This window comes from Chroicocephalus ridibundus, chromosome 3 (genome assembly GCF_963924245.1).
Source record: "Chroicocephalus ridibundus chromosome 3, bChrRid1.1, whole genome shotgun sequence".
NCBI classification, from domain to species: domain Eukaryota; kingdom Metazoa; phylum Chordata; class Aves; order Charadriiformes; family Laridae; genus Chroicocephalus; species Chroicocephalus ridibundus.
Window position 1 is genome coordinate 125,284,018 of NC_086286.1, and position 19,585 is coordinate 125,303,602.

The following is a 19,585-nucleotide window of genomic DNA, read 5'->3' on the forward strand; positions in this document are numbered from 1 at the left end:
TCTCCCTAGGCACAGCAGCAGGCACGACTCACAAAAGGCAGCCCAGATGCCACGACCCGTTTTGGAGATTTTAATAGGACAGACACAGCCCAGCTGTGCCGAAGGAGTGAGGGCCTGCCAGAGGCACTACCGAGTTGACGCTGTGGGATGCTGAAAGGCCTCGGATGGGCGTGAGGGGGGGGAGGAACATGGCGGCGGGCTGCGTTGGAGCAGGCGGAAACGCGCTTAAATCCGTAAGAAAGCAGGATTAACGCTTCCCACCCCTCCCGAGACTGCTTCCTTTCCACACTGCGGGAACGAGGGCATCCTAGGCCCTCCCTTCCCAGCCTGCCGGGGGCGTCCCGGCCGCCCCGGCCCCCGCCCCGCGGCCCGGCCAGGCCCCACCAGCCGCGCTCCCGCCCTCAAGTTGCCACGGCAACAGCTCCCCGTCGCTCCCCGCGCCTGCGCGGATCCGCGCCCTGCCCCAGTGCGCATGCGCAGCCCGCCTTCGAGCGCCTGCGCACCGGGCGAGCCGGCGGTTGCCCTGGAGACGGCGTCGCCGGGGCCCGCGGAGGGAGCGCCTCCGCCGCCATGAGCTCGGAGCCGTGGCCGGGCCTGCCCTTCCTCCCAGGCTGCGCCTTCAGGGATCTCATGGTGAGCGTAGCCGTCCTCCCGAGGACTCCCTGCCCCCATTTCCCCCGGGACACCCCCCAGCCCCGGCCTGGCCTGGCCTAGCACAAACCCCCCTGAGAATCCCCCCTCTACACCCGCCACCTGCTCTAGGGTCCTGTCAGTGACATGCGACCTGTCCGGCTTCCCCCTTGAACGAACCGCCAGGGAACCTGGTTCTCCCTCAGACCCTCCCCTAACTCCTCAGGAGACCTAGTACCCCTAAACTCACATAATATTCCCCCAGGGGACATGTTACCCCACGAACCCATCCCGAGGGAACAAACGATTCCCTCAGACTACTCTCTCATTCCCCCAAGAGCTCTGTTACCTCCCAAATTCACCTAATATCCCTGAGGGGACTTGATATCCTGGGAACCCATGTCCTCAGAACCCACATCCTGGGAACCTTCAAACCCTTTAAACTCACCAAACACCCTTCAGGGGACCTGGTGCCCTTTGAAGTGACCCCCAAGGGACCTGGTGCCCTGTAAACTCACTTGATGCTCCCCAGCAGATCTAATTCACACTGAACTCTCCCCCAGGGGACTTGGTGTTTCCCAATGCCAACAAATATCTGCTGAACTCATTTCTGGAGACCTGAACTCTCTGCACCCACGTGGTACCCCCTGACCCCACCCACAGCAGACCTGGCACTCCCTAAGTTCTCCCAATGTAATTTAAAGTCTGTTCCCAGGGGACCAGGTATCCCTGAGCCCAGCCTTCAGGGGACTTGGTACTCTTAATCTTGTCCCCAAGGAACTCATTGCACCCACCTGATAACCCCTGAAATTGTCATGATAGCTTTGGAGAGTTAGGTTCCCCCAGCCTCATTTGAGACACCAAAAGCTTTCCCTATAACTGCAGAACTACTATCTGCAAACCCATCCCATGAAGATCCAGTACCCCTGAATCCATCCAATAGTTCCCCTGCCAGTTCATGTGGTACCTCAAGGGAAGAAATATCCCCATATTCACTTTGCAATCTTGAAACCTGATTCCCCCAGGGAAACTCCTGTTTCTCTGAACCATCTCAGTTTTCCCAAAGGGATGTGTTCTCAACCTCTACTCATTCTGATACTGCCCTGAACCAGGACCCTTAAGCACACCTGATATCCCCTCAACTGACTTGATATACTCAGGAGAACGAACACTGTCCTGGACCCACCCACCACCCTTAGTGGGACAGTTACACCCTGAAGTCACCAATCTCCTGAATACTCTCCTGATACCTCCTCCTGCAAAGCTCTGATAGTTCCACAGATGGTCTCCCAGTATTGCAGGGAGAAATGAATCCTTGATAGTCCATACGGAACTAATGGTCTGGAACCTGAGAACATGATAGTCTTCAGAGAACTGGTATCCTTCCACAGAACTGATACCCCCACAGCCTCCAGGTTCCTGCCAAGGAAGTGAGACACTCTCAGCTTCTCCCAGGTTCCTTGGAAGAAGTAGTGTCGTCCTCATCCTCCACACTTGAATTGATACCTAGATGAGGAAGCAAGCTGTCCTTTTCCCCATTCCCAATGGCCCCCACATTGAGGATCTGGTAACACCAAGTCCTTGCAATATCATCTTGAGGAAGCAGTACCACAGATGAGAACTGATACCCCCTGAGTTCCTTCCAGTACTGTTTCAGAGCAGCTGACAGCTCCGCCCTTCCTTCTCCCTGGGGAACTAATATCTTGGGTCTTGACACCATTGCTCAACTTCAACTCAATGCTACTAGTGTCAGTTTGAGAACCCAGTACCCTGACTGCTTCCCTCAGAAGCAATGCTCCCAGACTTCTGTAGCGAACAGGTAGTCCAGGGCATGCCTTATATTTCCCTGAAGCTTAGTATCTTTAAGAACAGGCTCCTCAGTTTCCATAAGGCTCCGTCTTCTGAGTGAGGTCCCTTCTTCCTCCTGCTCCCTGCCAGTACATCCAAGTTGCCTGGTCATCGGGCAAACAGGGCCCCGGTATGCTCTGGTATTGTAGGATAAAGAATCTCATGTGAACATTGAGCATGTGAACATTTGTCACGGGACATGTTCTACTGCAAAAGAAAGACATAACCTTGGGACAGTAGTCCTTGTCCTTGATATTCCCATTGAAAACTGACACCTGCAGTACAAGCACCTCTCTGTCTTCCTGATATGTCCCCTAGATTGTACAGAAAAGAGAACCTCTTACCAGTACGGTCTACCCTTTGGCAAATCTTCTCAAGTGACGGTAAGCCCCGCTGCAGGTCAGCCCACTCTGCTCTTCCCATATCACTCACAGAGCCTCTTAACTTCCTGGGACACAGACTTCATACTTATTTGACGTTTCAATGGAAATGCTTATTCTCCCAAATGAGGAAAGCTTCCCTTTCATCTCCTGCCACCACAATGCTCATGATATTTTGAGAGGAGTCTAGAGTACTTCCTAGATACCCTTGTGACAGAAATTTCTATAGCTCTTGTTTGCTCCTCAGATGGAGTGGGGAAGAACCTCTAAAGGATTTTAACAACACTGAAGGGATCTAGTGCTCCCTTAGGAAGATATTGTCCTATGTTTCTTAAACCAGTGGTGGTATTGTCACTAATTCCTGTTGGACAGACTTGTTCTTGACATGATGTGCTCTTGACAAGGACTGTGTCATGATGGGCTTTGGTAAACCCAGTCCGGATCATTCTGGATGCTTTTTTGAGAGCCCAGTTTTCTCTGTTTTCCTAAATAGGACCCTCTCTTTTCCTTATTCTGCTTTTGTGTGGATTAGGATTACCCAAGGATAAATTTTCACTGTAGCAGTCTTAGTGGTGTCTTCCAGCATGAACAGTCAAACTGTTTTCTAAGTCAGTGACAACTGAGTTCTTCAACAGGAAGTAGAGTCATTTACTCATAACAAATGCTCCTAATCATGCAGTAATAAAAGTTATCTCAGAATTATTTTAACAATAGTATTTCCTCAATATAATTTATAACATCTTGGAAATCTGCAATGCAAATTTCTGCCCCTAGCAAAATATTATTCCCTCTATCAGTAAAATCCTGCCTGCTTTAGTCAAGTGAATGCTTGTACTGACTTCAGCAGTGCTGTGTGTATGTAAGAAACACCCACGGGACTTAGCAAAGCAGATCGTTATTTTAGAGTAACTTGAAGTGTTGGTAATATTTTAAGGAGATGTGGACTCCAGAATTGGTTTTGCAGTGTTCCTCAGGATGAGCCCTAGTGAGTGCCAGCAACCCACTTTGCCTCAATTTTCCAGTCTATAAAATGGGCATCAGGATACTTGTTTCTCAAGTGAATGCTAAGGAGTGCTGAAGAAAATCTCTGTGTTCAAATAAGATATAGTATTGTCATTGCTTAGTGTTCAAGTGACAGAGGAACAGAGCCACTGGGAGGGGGAACGGCGTTTGTATGAAGTGGTATAGGCTTGGCAAAAAGAAAGACTTAATTCAGTGGAACTTCTTCAGATATGGACTGGCAGCAACTGAGATTAGGAGTCTACTTTCTGGGTTTTCCCTTTTAAATTTACATTAGTCACCTGATACTGTGAGATGTTATTGGCATCCATGCTCACTTGGGAGACCCTATCAACTTTGGGAGTCTTATGAATTTATGAGGTGTTTTCTTTAGGTGACGGTGGTCCCTTAAAAGCCTGTGCACTTCTGACAAACACTGATATTGCCCAATTTAAAGACAAACTTCCTGGTTCTCCTTGAATATTTTTCCCACAGCTTTCCCTTGGTATTTATTTAACAGAAGGAAATGGCAGTTCTGTGGCAGGGCTAATGTTTATAAGACATTCCATTAACATGTCTTCAGTAAGCTCTCTTGTTTTCACCTGAACCTGTTTTCCTAACTGCTCCGTCCACAGCATTGCAAGATCTGTAGTACCAGTTTAAAGAGAAAACAGGCAACTATGTGAAATTCAAGTGGGGCCTTCAAGGTATAAATAAGATTAGAGGCTTAACCATGAGGGGTGAAGGAGGGGGTGGAGACGTGGTTCATATGCTTGATGTTGGACAGATTGCAAGTCTGGGTCTGTAAAAGGAGATGAAGCTTGTTCCTTCAGCGCTAGAAATGCGTACAACTCTGTTTTACTTGGCAAAAGTCGAGGTAAAGTCAGGGATTTTATTATCAGGGACTCACCATTTCTCCTGCTTTCTACGGAGCATTAAGTGTTGAAAGCCCAGTGGGAGCAGCCAGGCACGTGTTATTTCAAATGCTTTCAGGGTTGCAGGCTGGGTACCAGGCGTGATGGATTGAACAGCAAGTTGCGTAGCTTGGTGTCACTCAAGTCTGATCCTAATCTTCAGTAGTGAAGAACGGGACTGGGCTGACAGAGATCAGGTCCTTTTCACTGACATTTTCTTGTTGTGTGTCCTTAAGCAAAGCAGGGACCTTCCTGTGCCATCTGGATAATTATTTAGCTTGAAGAATGGCTCAGTAGCTGGCATCAAGCAGACAGCAAAGATAGATGAAAGGCTCCAAGAAGCTCAAAACCAAGGTTAAACCAACAAAAGAAAAAATAGCAGGCGAATCCTATAGCCAACAGTATACAGTACTCCCACAAATAGAATTCTTCTTGTCTTATAAGGTCTTACACTGTGGTAGAATAGAATAGAATAGAATAGAATAGAATAGAATAGAATAGAATAGAATAGAATAGAATAGAATAGAATAGAATAGAATAGAATAGAATAGAATAGAATATTTCAGCTGGAAGGGACTTACAATGACCATCTAGTCCAACTGCCTGCGTGACCCTTGCATAGACTGTGGAGAGAGATGATGAAACAGCTAATGTCCTTTGATACGTTTCATAACAGCAGTGCTGTGAGCATGACACACCTTGATTTAGCTCAGCGAAGAAAACCCTGTGGATATCATCCCCAGGAGAGGGTTAACAAAATAAATAGTGATGGAAAACACAGAAGGTGTACAAGGTGTAATAGTCAAGGGAGGACTGTAAGGCAAGGACAGGTCCCATGGTGCTCTGTACTGTCATAACACAGAGTAGGGAACAAAGAGTTTGTGAGATAAATACTAGGGCAGATAAAGTGCTGTCACCCCATTCTGGGCACTGAGAATGGTGGCAATAGGGAAAGTAAGCCATTTATGCTCTTGGGGAATCTCTGTCAGCGCTAGGATTTGAGTTCACTCTGATGCTTTCTTCCTCCAGCCACTCACTGTTTTTTCAGCCTTCTTGATCTAAAGTAAAATCTGTAAAATCAGTAAAATTTGATTGTAAATAACTACTGCAGTAGGTTCTAATAAAATGCTGGGGGGGGGGCGGAGATTCCGGATATTACTCCTTTTTACTGTTTTTCTGTGCTTTCAGTAGCCGTATCTACTAAGTGCATGCAGTAATTTAACAGCTGGATTTCCTTCCACAGAAAACATCTTTTCATCGGTCCCAGACACTGGGCTACAAAAATGGATTTGCCTTTTCTCGGCTGCCAACAGTGGGGATTGGCGGGGAGCGACTGTATGTGAATCAGCTTTCTCAAGCTGAATTAGATGAATTATCCAACGTGAGACCCACGCTGACCTATGGGCAAGCCAAGCAGGCTCCACCTTCAGGCTTCATTCCAGCACACGTGGCTTTTGACAAAAAGGTATAAAGAAGCTTATTCCAGGAATATCGCTGGCCAAGTTCGGAGACATAAACAGTCAGCTCCAGGGTTCATGGGACAGCGTACAGCAGTTTTCAGATGCCATAGCCCTTAGTCAGAGACAGCTGAACCCCAGACTGAAAGAGGCTTTCTTTACTCGGGAGGAGGATTATAATACGTAAACGATGTAAGACATTCCCCACAAGTTACGCTAGAGCATTTCCAGCAGGCGCTGGAAAAGAGGTTTGATTAACTCTGAAAAGCTTCAGTTTATAACCATTGCCCTGTAAACCACAGCCTGGCCTTCTGTGTTTCCAAAACTATATTGAGATTGTAACTGAGTTTAAACTGTAAAGGACAGTCTGCAATGGGGACCTTGTGGTCTATCTATTTGTGCTTGTGTTTGTCATCACAGCGTGTTACAGCCTGTGTTGCTCCATTAGTGCTTTCTGCGTTATATCTTGGTGATTGTATCAGACTAGAAGGTGGCTGTGTGTCCGCTTGGAGCAGCCCTGAGTTGACCCTTGATTTTTCCATGTGCCAGCGGCAGAGGCTGGAAGCTGGCGAGTACAGCCGCAGCCGTGGACAGAGCAGTCGCTGTGGAGCGTGCGAGGCTCAGCAGATCTGAGCACATGCAGGGGTTTGGAAAGGCAGCCAACCCTCACCCCATCTGTGAGACAGTCTGGGGAACAGATGTGCCATGTTAATTACTGAGGCTATTCCTTCGGAGTAATGTAGATGTTGCTGTTTAATCTGCCAGATACTTCTCTGCCCCTTCATTCAAGCCAGAGTAGCAGCAGGAGCCCCAGTGCTGCTGGGGGAAATCATGGACCCTTTTGAAGCACTTTTGCTGGATAGCAGGGACTTGCTGCCTTTATCATCACTTGATTACCTAGGCCTGTGGGCTGATGTAGGCTGCGCATGCAAGGCCTGATTGGTCTGCAAAGCTGACGATAGTAAAGTCATGTACATCAGAAAACTAGATTATTGTCAGTAACCAAGCCCTTGGCAGTTGGTGAAATAGCGGGTGATCAAGGAGGAGCAGGGAAAAGGCTGTATTTTTTCCCCCGTCTCAAGACTACCAAATTTGTAAAAGGCAGGTTTTGATAAAAGCCCTCACGATGCCTCTGCCATCGGTCACAGATTAGGCTGCAGCTGGCTTTGATGATTTTATAGATTATAATCCCGTAATTTTGCATTGCCAAAGCATATTACAAATAAATTATTTGTCTTAGTAAACTAATGATGGTGTTCAAATTGTTCCTCTCTTTCTCCCTTTGGGATATTGCCCCTTCGGCAGATTTTGAAGTTTGATGCCTATTTCCAGGAAGATGTTCCTCTTTCCGCAGAAGAGCATTACCGGATCCGCCAAGTGTGTATCTATTACTATTTGGAAGATGACAGCATGTCTGTCATAGAGCCTGTTGTGCAGAACTCTGGTCTTCCTCAAGGCAAACTTATCAGACGCCACCGGGTGCCCAAGAATGACCATGGGGATCATTACCACTGGAAAGATCTGAATCGGGGCATGAACATCACCATGTATGGCAGGACGTACCGCATAGTCGACTGTGACCCCTTCACACAGGTGTGTTGCTTTTATGGACAACACTGACACAAAGAATCCCAGGAGTTATAGGGGGACAGACTTCTTAGAGTCCAGTAGTCTGCATCTGTAGCTTTCACAATATGGTTGCTCGAAATCTTTCATTTTGCTTCTTGTGAAGGCTTCTTTCTTCAGATTAATGGGGAGTTCAAGGTATGATATTTGCTGTGGGCATATAAATTGCTCAGTATTTTTGCCGCAGGACTGCTGGGATCCCATCCTTTGCCATCAGGACTTCTCCTTACAATGCAAATTCTAAGTTCATTTCCGTGTATACAACAGTTTAATTGCTTAGAGTCCAGATGAAACATTGTGCATGCATGAGAGGAAAATTACTGATCCTAAGTCTTTTCTGATTTCATACTTCTCTGTTAGGAATAGGGGAAGGGAATGCAGTCAGTAACTCTGCACCCATCTACAGCCAAGCCACAGGAGCAGTCATGATCTGTGGGTTGAGAATCGTGGTATGAACTGACCTTTCTAAGAGAGCTTACTCATTGCCTGCTTTTCTATTTCTGGCTATTTCTGTACCAGTAAATGAAATAATAACAACCCAATAACAAATAATAAAAAATACTAGTATAATGGTATCCTGTTAGGTTGTCCCTGGTATAATCTCAGCCTTGGTTGACTACTATTCTTCCAAGCAATTCCCAGGAGCAGTTCAGCAGATAGAATGCTCCAGGGACCATTCCAGATAGGTGAGTTATGTGCAGCCAATCTGTCCTGGAGGCTGAGAGAGTTTAGATGCAGGCGGTTCCTTGCCAATTGTCCTGAGCGCCCAGGAATGTTCCCAAGCATGTGTAATATATTGGTATATATGTGGGTGTTGAGAACGTGTGGGGCCAGCTCTGCTGGTCAGTCAGTTGACATCAAATAAAGAGCTGGTTCTCATGTTAATTTTGGTTGGTTGACGGAAAACATGAAATGAGCTACATGGGTCTACATCTCAAGGCCATCATTAACTGGCATCCTCCAGACAAGAAAATAGTGAGTCTGGAAATGTGAACCTGCCTTGTGAGTCTTCAGGGTGATCTCACATGCCTGGTGTAGGTGTTTGCATAGGTTCTTCCTGGGCTGAATGTTTTCACGGGCCACTTCCCAAGGCCAAAAAGGGAAGAAGTCCATTGACTGAGAATTTTGGGTCACTGATGTGAGTACACAAGTAATACCCTAGAGTTTGTTGATGCATCCGAGGTAAGCAAAAAATCTCTTTATAAACAAACAGATTGTCCTCTTTCTGTGGGAAAAGTACTCCTCCTGAAAGACAGACTGAAGGTGCCACTCTGGCACATATCCTCATGGCCTGAAGGGCCTTGGTAGGCGTGGTATGGGTAACACTAACTTCCACAGTCTGACATAATGGGGTCTGACATATAGGTCTCTTGCAAAATCAGACTGACTACATCCACAGTTATGCACTAATCTAATCTTTTTTGTTCACGCGAAAGAGGCCAACAGTTATCCTCTATTTAAGGCCAAGGAAAACTGTGCTCAAGTAAAGTCTGAGTTAAGATTCTGAGGACAGGACTGCGCTAAGTGATTGAAGGGTGAACAAAGTTTAAACAGAAACATCTTGGTCATCTTCTGTTGTATTTCCTATTGCAGTAGAACTAATACTCCTGCAGCCTGGTGGTCTGTGAGGAATGAATTGCAGTGTTCTGTCAACGCTCATCTCAGCTCACCTGTAATCTCTAATTATCTCTTACCTTCAGAACTCATGGCAGCATTAATACCTTAGATGACCTTCCTAGGTGTTCCTGGAGAGCCAAGGAATTGAACTGAACCCTCCAGAGGAAATGGTTTTTGATCCTTACACTGAACTGCGTCGGATGCCTGCGCGCAAGTATGTCACACCATCAGATTTTGACCAACTCAAACAGTTTCTGACTTACGACAAGCAGGTGAGAGAACTGGTAGTGATCACCCACGTTACAGACTATAAGTGTTATTGAAACCCGAGTTTTGTGATTCTAAAAAATCTCAGTCCACTGAACAAAGTCCTATTTTTCTCCTTTCTTGGCTTTTGTAAGAAACAAAATCTTTTATCTTTTTACTGGGCTTTATGCCTTGTGAGCAGCTTCTCTTTGGATTGCAGAGCCTATGCTCTAGATCCTCCATCTCTCTCTTGCTTTCTGTTGGGGTGAGATAAGCCACCTGCCGCAGGAAGTTAGCAGATAGGGCCAGATGCAGTTCTAATACGAACGGGCATGGTGCATCCACTCCTCTCTTCCCCCAAAACATTGATGCCAGGTGCCAGAGTGGACAATTTCAGACAAACACAAATGCCACTTGCTCTGACTGAATTCTCCCTGTGCACACAGTTGACTAACACTCTCCTGCCTGCTCCTCTGGATCCTCTTCATCTAGCAACAATGTAAGAAACCCTATAGACTACATCTATACTAGAAAATAAAACAGGCCCAGGACATGACCTGAGTTCTGCATATTGTTCCTGGCCATCAGCTAGGTGTTAGTTAGCACAGGTCAGGATCGTATCCAGTTGCCATTTTGGATATGGTCCCCCGTTTAGAGGGGAGGAGACGGTTTTGCTGCGTGGATGCAAGCTGGGCCATTCCTGCCATTTTACCGCCAGTTTAGCCTTGGTGACTCAACTCTGCACTGGGCCAACTCTGCCTGCAACAGCCATTGGGCTGCCTGTTTCGGAGCTGTACCTTGGGGAACTCTTATAGAATCATAGAATGGCTTGGGTTGGAAGGGGACCTTAAAGAACATCTAATTTCAACAGCCCTGCCCTGGGCAGGGGCACCTCCCACTAGACCAGTTTGCTCTTAAGCATTGCAGTGTGAAGAGTTTTATTTCTGTGGCATTACAAGATGATATTTCCACTCGGCAGAAATAAGATGGGGTCTGCAGTGAATGCAGCCTACCCAGGACTTCCGAGTGCTTTCCCCTCTGCCTTCCTCAGCATGAGAGTAGTAACAAATTGGCCGTGAAACCTCTAAGAGGTTTAAAAGTCAAAACAAGATTCTGTCTTGCTGTGTTAAATTTAATTTTAAAAATCACTTCCCTTTGGAATACTTCTCTACTTATTCCTGGGCAATTGTTTTCTGCTACTTTTTCTTCATTCCCCCCCCCATTTTTCCTCATGCTTCCTGAACTAAGTATCATGCCTTAGCATAAGCTGTTCTCTCTCATTTGCAGCTTTCAAGGTAAGCCAGGCCTGTCCAGCTCTCCAGACCCCTGCTGCCCTTCACACTGCTGCCTCAGTAGCCCATTCCTCCTAGTACCCACAGTACAAAGGCTTGGTTCTTCTGTCGCTGGCAGAGAAGTTTGCTGAGATGCCTCCAATCACCCAACCCATTTCAACCCACTTTGTTTGGCCAAAGCATTAGTAATTCTAATCCATGGTTTGTTTTCTCTGTCTCTTTTATCTCCACTCTAGGTCCTCCGCTTCTATGCCATGTGGGATGACACTGACAACATGTTTGGTGAGAATCGGCCTTATATCATCCATTACTACTTGGCAGATGACACAGTGGAGGTTCGGGAAGTCTACAAGCAAAATGATGGTAGAGACCCCTTCCCAATACTGATAAAACGCCAACGCTTGCCCAAAACCTTCATGGAGAAGAAAAGTAAGTTTAGATTGGCCAGCAAATCTGACTATGCTAAAGTACCTTGGTGGGTAGACACATATGTGGTGGCTGTCTCAGAGGTATCACTGAGTCTGGAGAATTTTTGCTGAGAAGAACAACGACTCCCCAAGTGTCGTTGGTTTCTGGCCAAAGAAAAGTTCTTTAAATGATCACTAAATTCTTTATATTTTGGGAAACAGTGGCAGTACTGCAGTGCCAACAGCTTGCTATAGTATCCCTTTTCACCAGGAAATGCTAACATCTACCTGATTGATTTATTTTTCGTTTTGCTCTCTTGTCCTTAGAGACCTTCCCAAGCTGTGTGCTGGAGATCTCTGATCAGGAGGTGCTTGAGTGGTACACAGCTAAGGATTTTGCTGTCGGCAAATCTACCACCCTCCTTGGACGCACCTTCTTCATCTATGATTGCGATGAGTTCACACGAAACTTCTATCGTGACAAATTTGGCATCACAGACTTCCAGCCAGTGGAAATAAAGAAGAAACCACTTGAGGAAGTTCCACAGGTACTGCAAACAATTTCTCAAAGAGGGGGATGAAAGGATACAGTAGGTATACACTTTTAGAGTAAAGTATAGTTTCAGCTCAGTAAGAACCTATAGTAAACAAGTTCAGCTTAAAGAAAAGAGCAAATAACTTGAAAAAGACAAGGCAAGAATGGTCATAATCGATATTAAAGTGAAAGTCCTCTGAAACTGTTGATTTCTGATGCTGTAAAGGCCAAAGCACTTGTTAATAGTGATAGAAAGATCTCTGGTTATGTCTATAGTAGAAAATTAAACAGTGTCAGGGTTTGGTTTTGGCTCGGAAGCCAACAGGCACAGTCTGGCTGCACTCATACTACTAGTCTCCCTCACCCTCCAAAACAGGGTTGCCAGGCCCAGACTGCCTACTGGGGATGGTCACAGCCCTTGTTACCTCCCAAACCGAGCCTAGGAATGGTTTGAAGAGCTAGCTGGCCTGGACCACAAAAGCGATGGATATTAGGTTAACAGTGTAACCATATAGATTGTTGAGTTTCTGTTTACAGGAAGGTTTAGTTATTAGCATAGCCATAGTCTCTTTATTCCAAGAAATTACTTGGCTTTCTGAATTTCAGATTTTCTTAATTCTCCTAATTATTTTCTATAAGTGAGGGGTCCAACACATAGCCAGGCTAGTAGCATCTCTGCTGGGCAGGATTTCACAGCTATTGCTATCTGGTGACAGAAGATTTCTGATAAGCTGTCTTGCAAACATTGTCTTGTTCTTAGTTTCAGCTGCTTATGCTTGATATCTCCTCTGCACGCAGGTAATTCCTCCCTATAATGGTTTTGGCTTCCTTGAAGACTCTCTTCAAAACTGCTTTTCTCTGCTTCCAAAGCCTCCCCGGAAAGATATAATTAAGATGCTAGAGAATCACCACAAGGTGCTGCGATACCAGGTGGCCCTGGTAAGTGCTTTCCTTGATAGTATAGTGCCAGTTCATGTTGTCGAGTCAGGATGGGAGGAACAGCCTGCTCAGACAAGGCTGTTAGCAAATTCTCCTCTGTGCTGGTGAGAAAAGAGAGTTCCCCAACCCAACACGAGTGCCCCTCGGGGGATGCCGTTGGGTTATTGCATACTTGCTGTGACAATTAGTAGCACACAAAGGTAGAAAAAAGAAACCCACAAAAAAAAAAAACAAGGCCAGAAAGTACAAACCAGACATGCTATAAAACCACAGCCATTTATGGAAAAACTCCCACTGACATCAGCACGTGACAGATGGCCCTAACTGAAACAGCATTGCAACTGGGCACTGCGCCTCTGCCTGCCTTCAACCGCCGCCACAAGCGTCAGCTTCCTTTCTCTCTGCTGCCGGCCCCCAGCACCTTGTCCTTCTCCAGGCTAGTCCTGGCCACAGCAGCCAGCCAGGGGCTGTGCTAGCAGAGCAGCCACGTGCCAGCGGAGAAGCCAGGGAGTCCACGGGGATGGTGCTTTCCACCCACGGCAACGGCATTCAGGCCCTGGCCTTTGTGCCAGCTTTACAGTTGGTTTATGCAAGGAGCCGCTGGCACGTCCAGCCGTAGCGATGGCATTTCCTGTGCTGCCTGGTGCCTGCCCGCTCCAAACACTCAGGGTGAATAAGGGCTGATTTCTTTTTCCTATTGTGCAGGAGTTCCTAAAGGTCACAGCTGACGAGTTCAGATCCACTTAATTTTAAACTAAGCACGTAAAGCCACTGATGTGTCAGGGGAGTGTCTTCCTGTGACTAAGAGCTGGCATGCTCTCAGGCACCCATTATAATGAAAAATATAACTTTAATACTGAATTTTACAGCCAGTCTCTCTCTGTGATGAATCATTCCATATAGGATATTCCTTTCTCTTGGGTTACTCAGCCTGTGGAAACATTGAATATGTTTGGCCACTGCGGCCCAGATTCTGCTTCTGTTAGCCTGGCGAGAGCAAGTAACCTTTGAAATTCAGATACTTAACGCTGTCTAGGGCTTTGTTACACTACGTCAGCATATCTGTAGCTTTTTGCCTACATCAAACGCTTTGTTTAGTCAGTTCTAAAGAAAGCTATGAACTCTGAGGTGCTTATGAGTGGGTTACTAGGTGCTCCTAAGCACCCCAGGAAAGAAAAACCTGGTTGAAATGTTCTTTTCCAAAGCCACTCCCTTTCCTCCAGGAATCACCAAACCCCGAGGACAGAAAACGTCGTTTCATCCTCTCTTATTTCCTCTCCAATGACATGATCAGCATCTATGAACCCCCAGTCCGTAACTCTGGCATCATTGGAGGCAAATACTTGGGAAAGACAAGAGTTGCCAAACCAGGCTCTACTGCAGACAATGCCATGTACTATGAGCCCTCTGACCTCACCATCGGTTCTACAATTGAAGGTAAAATCCAGCCTGGATTGATAATACTCTCTGAGCATTGGTTTTCAGTGCCTGCTCTGGTGTGTCATTTATTGCACGGACAGTGCATGAACTTTTCTTCCCTTGAAAGATCTGTTCCTTCTGGCTCTCATCACATTTGAGTTTCCAGACCACCAGCTGGTGTACATTGATATAACTCTGTTATTGTCACGTTTGGACCCTTGACATAATTGGGAGAAGAGCTAAGTTTTCCATCGTATGTGTTCAGTTTACATTTTCAGACCAGCCAGGATTCAGAGGCTTAAAGCTATGCCAGATGACTACCAGCAGCAAAGGCCATAAATCTACCCTGTAAGGAAAATAAATGTAATACTGAAATATTTAGAAACACACCAGTGCTAATGGGGGAGTCGTAGGCCCAAGCATGGGGCTTTTGCTCTCAGCAGCTGCTTTTCTTGCAGCAAAACTCCCTTTGAGTCAGTGAAACTATTCTCAAGGACGGAAACAAATAGCAGAGCTCGCACAAACTTGAGCCCAGCCAGAAGAGAGAATCTGTGGTCTCTCTTGGATGATGAAGTGACTTACCCATGCTGAAAAGCAAGTAACTCTGCTTTCTTTAATGCCTCTTCCCCAGTGTTTGGCCACAGGTTTGTTATCACTGATGCTGATGAGTATGTGCTTAATTATATGGAGAGCAACGCGGAGAGTTTCCCTGCGGCCACACTGCAGTCCCTGAGGGATCATTTTCGCCCACGGCAGGTGGTAAAGGAGACTGCCAACAGGTAGGCTTCAAAGAATGGTGTTGTGGAGCTAAATAAGACTCAGGGTTGACATCTAAGGGCGTTTCCAGCAGCCTCCATGGGCTCCAGCCCATACCTAATGGCTGCTCAGCTGGTTGTTCAGCTCCAAGAGCCTGTGTTTGGACACATACAGAGGGGGTCAACTGTGTACAATGTAATGTACGGCTGCTGATGATCCAAAACCCTTGTGGGACAGCTCTGGCTCAGCAGCAGAGATACTTTTGGCTAGAAGTCATCTTTTCCCAAAAGACAGCAGTTAACTGTAACAGATGCTGCTAACAGTATCTGTGTGAGCCACTTCAGAGTCGCAGGGTCAGGTTGGTGGAGCCTTTTTTTTTTTTTTTCCATTTGCTCTGGCTGTGCTTATCAGCCCATCAGAGCCCAGACCAATTCCTCTTTTTTAGCTGTCTGGACCTGTTTTGTGTGACCCAGTAACAACCCTATTACCTCTCATGACACTTTAGAGTCAGATAGTATCATGGTAGTTCAGGGGCTCTGGTTGAAATTGGAGTTGCATACAGTTCCTGGGACTGTATGGAGCGCACAAGGAAACGCTCCTTGTTCCAGAGCACTTGCAGACAAAAGGGGCGTGGGGGAAATGTCCTGCAAAGGGAAAATAGTTTACCTAATGCTCCAAGATGAAGACTGAGCTTCATCTCCAAGTTCAAGCAGGGATGAGCTTGCCATAAATACCAAGCACCCCAGAAGCCTGCTGCCTATTCAGAAATACAGTCTGGTTAGCCATGGTGGGCAGCCAGTACCCAAGTGTCACAGTAAAGCTGCCAGAAGTAGCTTTTACATGGAGTCCCGTTCTTCCTTTCTTCTACAGTGACATCGCCACGATTGGGACCAGCAAGCAGGAACTGGATGAATTAATTAGGCAGGTTCAGGAAGAACTGAAGCTCCATAAGTCCTTGAACAACAAGAACATTCGTGAGGCGTTTCTTCAGTGCAACAAGGATGGTTCTGGCATGCTGGACAAAGCCAAATTTTTAGGCCTTTGTGACAGCTTGGGTGTGCCAACCAAAGCCTTTCTGGTTAACAAGGTCAGAAGGAAGGGGTGCTCTGCATATTGAATTCCTCTCTTATAGTTCTTCCAAAAGATTTCTTCTAGAAACCAACCCTAGCCAGGCGAGAACGAAAGCTGCTCTACCCTACAAAGGGGAACAGCTTCAAGAAAAGGGCAAGAGAGCCCCAATTCAGAAAGGCCTCTGAGCTGTTGGACTGACCCCGTGTCTTAAAGGAGGAGATAATAATTGCTGTCCTCTAAGTAAAGGGAAGAAATGTTACCCAGGTTGCCCCCAAAACGAGCAGCCTAGTGTTTGGCTACGCTGTTATGTGGAATCTGAAAATGCCTGCTGGCCCAGGGCTGAGAGATGAGCAGAAGAGGTTGTATATCATGATAGAGACCAGGCATAGGCTACTGCAGAGCTATGGAGTATCTGTCATGACTTAAGCACACCTGGGCTTGAGTCGAGATGACACTGAGGTGCTTTAGGGGTCAGCCTTAGGAAAGCTTAGACACATTCTGGATTTAACAGCAACTGAATTGAAGATTTGAGAACTAAGTATTGTACCCAAAAATAATAATCACATAGAAATCAGAGTCATAACCGCTTGGTTAACACAACTAAAACATAGGCTTGCTGGGCACTCTGAGCATTAGCACATGGAGATCACAGTCTGCATAGCAGAGAACGTGAGGGAAACTGAAGAGGAAAAAACTCCTGAAATGGGGATGGAGGATCCTTTCGGGAATATGACTGGCAAGGATGCTTTCTTAGCATAATGTGATACGCAGTAGATTAGTGGCCAATAAAGGCAGACTCAGAGTTTAAAGAAATCTAGAAACCAGAGGGAGTATTTCCCCTGCTAAAAAAAACCCAAAACCCACAACATGAGCACCGATATAGGCTGGGCAGTGACTGGCTTGAGAGCAGCCCTGAAGAAAAGGACTTGGGGGTGCTGGTGGACGAGAGGCTCAACATGAGCTGTCAGTGTGCACTAGCAGCCCAGAAAGCCAATCGTATCCTGGGCTGCATCAGGAGAAGCGTGGCCAGCAGGTCGAGGGAGGTGATTCTCCCCCTCTACTCCACTCTGGTGAGACCCCACCTGGAGCACTGCGTCCAATTCTGGAGCCCCTATTACAAGAAAGATATGGGCGTGCTGGAATGTGTCCAGAGAAGGGCCACGAGGATGATCAGAGGATTGGAGCACCTCTCTATGAGGACAGACTGAGAGAGTTGGGGTTGTTCAGTCTGGAGGCTCCGAGGAGACCTTCTAGTGGCCTACCAGTATCTTAAGGGGGCCTACAAGAAAGCTGGTGAGGGACTTTCTAGGACGTCGGGTAACAGTAGGACTAGAGGGAATGGATCAAAACTAGAGATGGGTCGATTCAGACTGGACGTTAGGAAGAAGTTCTTCACCATGAGGGTGGTGAGACACTGGAACAGGTTGCCCAGAGGGGTGGTGGAAGCCCCATCCCTGGAAGTTTTTAAGGCCAGGCTGGACAGGGCTCTGAGCAACCTGATCTAGTGGGAGATGTCCCTGCCCATGGCAGGGGGGTTGGAACTAGATGATCTTTAAGGTCCCTTCCAACCCTAACAATTCTATGATTCTATGATTTTCTAAACCAGCCAACAGTAAGCATCACAGCTGTGGTTAGAAAGGTGCACAGGCAGGCTATTTATATCTCTGAATGTGCGCTGAAAAAAGGCCTTTGATGGGCACCCAGGGATTATGCTGTATTAGAGTTCATCGGAGACCACTCTGCCCTGAGGAATTTACAACATGGTGACAGTCCTTCCTGTTCCTGCGCCGAGAATGGGAGATGAAGTGACGTGCCCAAGAGCATGTGGGGAACCTGTGGTAATTGAGGCTGAAGCCCCGTGTTTGAATCCCCACCTACTCATTAAAAGCATCCCTTTTCTCTCTTTAAATCTTAATAATAGTTTGCTCGGAGCCCTCAGAATTGTGGCAGTGCTATTTATGAAACATATGGCAGATGATAGTTAACTACTGTCTGGATTGGCGAGGAGCACAGCTGTCAGTCACACAAGAGCAACCCTAGTAAATCTGTCTCCAAGCGACAAGGGGAAGAAGAATCCTTTCAAAGAACTGTGATATTAGACCTTTTCCATCTCCCTGGGTGTCAGAAGGAGATTAGTTATGCAATTAAAGAAACAAAACCCCTCTTTCTTCCCCTTAAACATACAAAGGCTATAGCTCTGTAACACAACGCAGGGTCAGGCACGGATACCAGAGCCGGCTCATTAGCATGGCTGCGGCTGAGCTCGATTATCTGTGCCTCCACTTTATGCCATGTGCACACACCAAAGTGACACCACTGACCGGTAACTGTTCAGATACGCTGCCCCCGTCCCACTTTTGGCAGGGATTTCTCTGGGGTTTCTGAAAGATTTGCCGTGGCTTATGTCAGTCTGTGGCCATGCTTCGGTTTTTTTTGTGGATCTATTGCCACTGTGGTGATACTCAGAAAGCAATCAGGATTAAACTCAAACACTTTAATTCTTCTCCTTGCATAGATTAGTGTCACCTATAAGCATTCAAGCTTATCTGTGATTCAGGGCTACTGACGTGGTAGGCTCTTCCACACATGGGAATCAGATCTGCTCTGTCACACAAGGAGTACTTCTGGGCACTTTCCCCTAAAAAAAAATATTTGTAACTTCTTCCAACTCTTTATGGTGTTTGTTTGTTGTTTTTTTCCCCCAGCTGATTGACCTGTGTTCTTGTGAAGACAAGATAAACTACCACGACTTCCTTAGAGCCTTCCCCTCGTGATCTTCACCCAGAAGTTGAAGCACGAGACCAGCAATAAAATTCTTAGCTGAGTTGACTTGAAGACGTTGTACCTCAAAAAGGATGCTCTAGTTTTCACCTTTGCTTCATTCGTTCTCTCCCTCCCTTCCTTCCCAGCTAATTTCGTGCTCACTTTTGTTAACCTTTATTCCTTCCTAACCTCTACCTGCCCTTTTAGTCATCACCAAACTCAACCTCACAACTGCCGGATATTGAAATGAAACTCCCGGCAATAAAAAATGCAGAGAACCAAAGCCAAGTTCTCCTGTTGATCTCTCAACTTTTTAATGCACTACAGCAAGCCTTGCTAGAGCTAAAGCCCTCTAAAGCCTGGAGTGATAACCACTTTAGATTTCTCTTACAGAGTCGAAAGCCGCCTTTCACCTTCAAGCAGCGAAGACTGCCACTTTAAATTGTTATTTGCATTGCGAGAAGATCTAAGAGCCCTGCCACGGACCACGATAAACTCACGCTTGCTAGTCTGAATGTAAGCAAGTCATGCATGGCTGCTATAAAAGTATTAATAAATCTGCTTTAAAGAGAAGTACTTCGATGTCTGGAATAGCCATGGATTAAACTAAGGGGAAAAAACCCCACAAAACTGTGATTCTGGGTTTACTTGAAAGGGAGTGGTGAGTTTAGCTGTCGCATAGCTAT

At 46.4% G+C, this 19,585-nt stretch overlaps 1 protein-coding gene across 2 annotated transcripts; it reads left to right on the forward strand.

Annotated features, from left to right (window-relative positions):
• Window positions 1–516: 516 nt before the first annotated feature.
• Window positions 517–19,455, forward strand: EFHC1 (EF-hand domain containing 1). 2 transcript variants are annotated; one of them, XM_063330671.1, is made up of 11 exons: window positions 517–633; window positions 6,015–6,236; window positions 7,534–7,821; window positions 9,594–9,743; window positions 11,246–11,438; window positions 11,744–11,964; window positions 12,750–12,890; window positions 14,114–14,327; window positions 14,941–15,088; window positions 15,936–16,152; window positions 18,842–19,455. In XM_063330671.1, exons 1-11 carry the CDS (start codon window positions 571–573, stop codon window positions 18,908–18,910), a joined length of 1,926 nt encoding a protein of 641 aa, XP_063186741.1. In that variant the 5' UTR covers window positions 517–570; the 3' UTR covers window positions 18,911–19,455. The 2 variants fall into 2 exon arrangements, with proteins under 2 accessions (XP_063186741.1, XP_063186742.1); XM_063330672.1 differs by lacking the exon at window positions 15,936–16,152.
• Window positions 19,456–19,585: the final 130 nt, after the last annotated feature.

What these genes read in the sequence shown, in the direction of transcription:
- EFHC1 (XM_063330671.1), top strand. Translation starts at nt 571, where the DNA reads ATGAGCTCGGAGCCGTGGCCGGGCCTGCCCTTCCTCCCAGGCTGCGCC. An exon ending in GCGCCTTCAGGGATCTCATG is followed by an intron (nt 634 to 6,014) that starts GTGAGCGTAGCC and finishes TTCCTTCCACAG; the next exon opens with AAAACATCTTTTCATCGGTC. An exon ending in CACTTGAGGAAGTTCCACAG is followed by an intron (nt 11,965 to 12,749) that starts GTACTGCAAACA and finishes CTCTGCACGCAG; the next exon opens with GTAATTCCTCCCTATAATGG.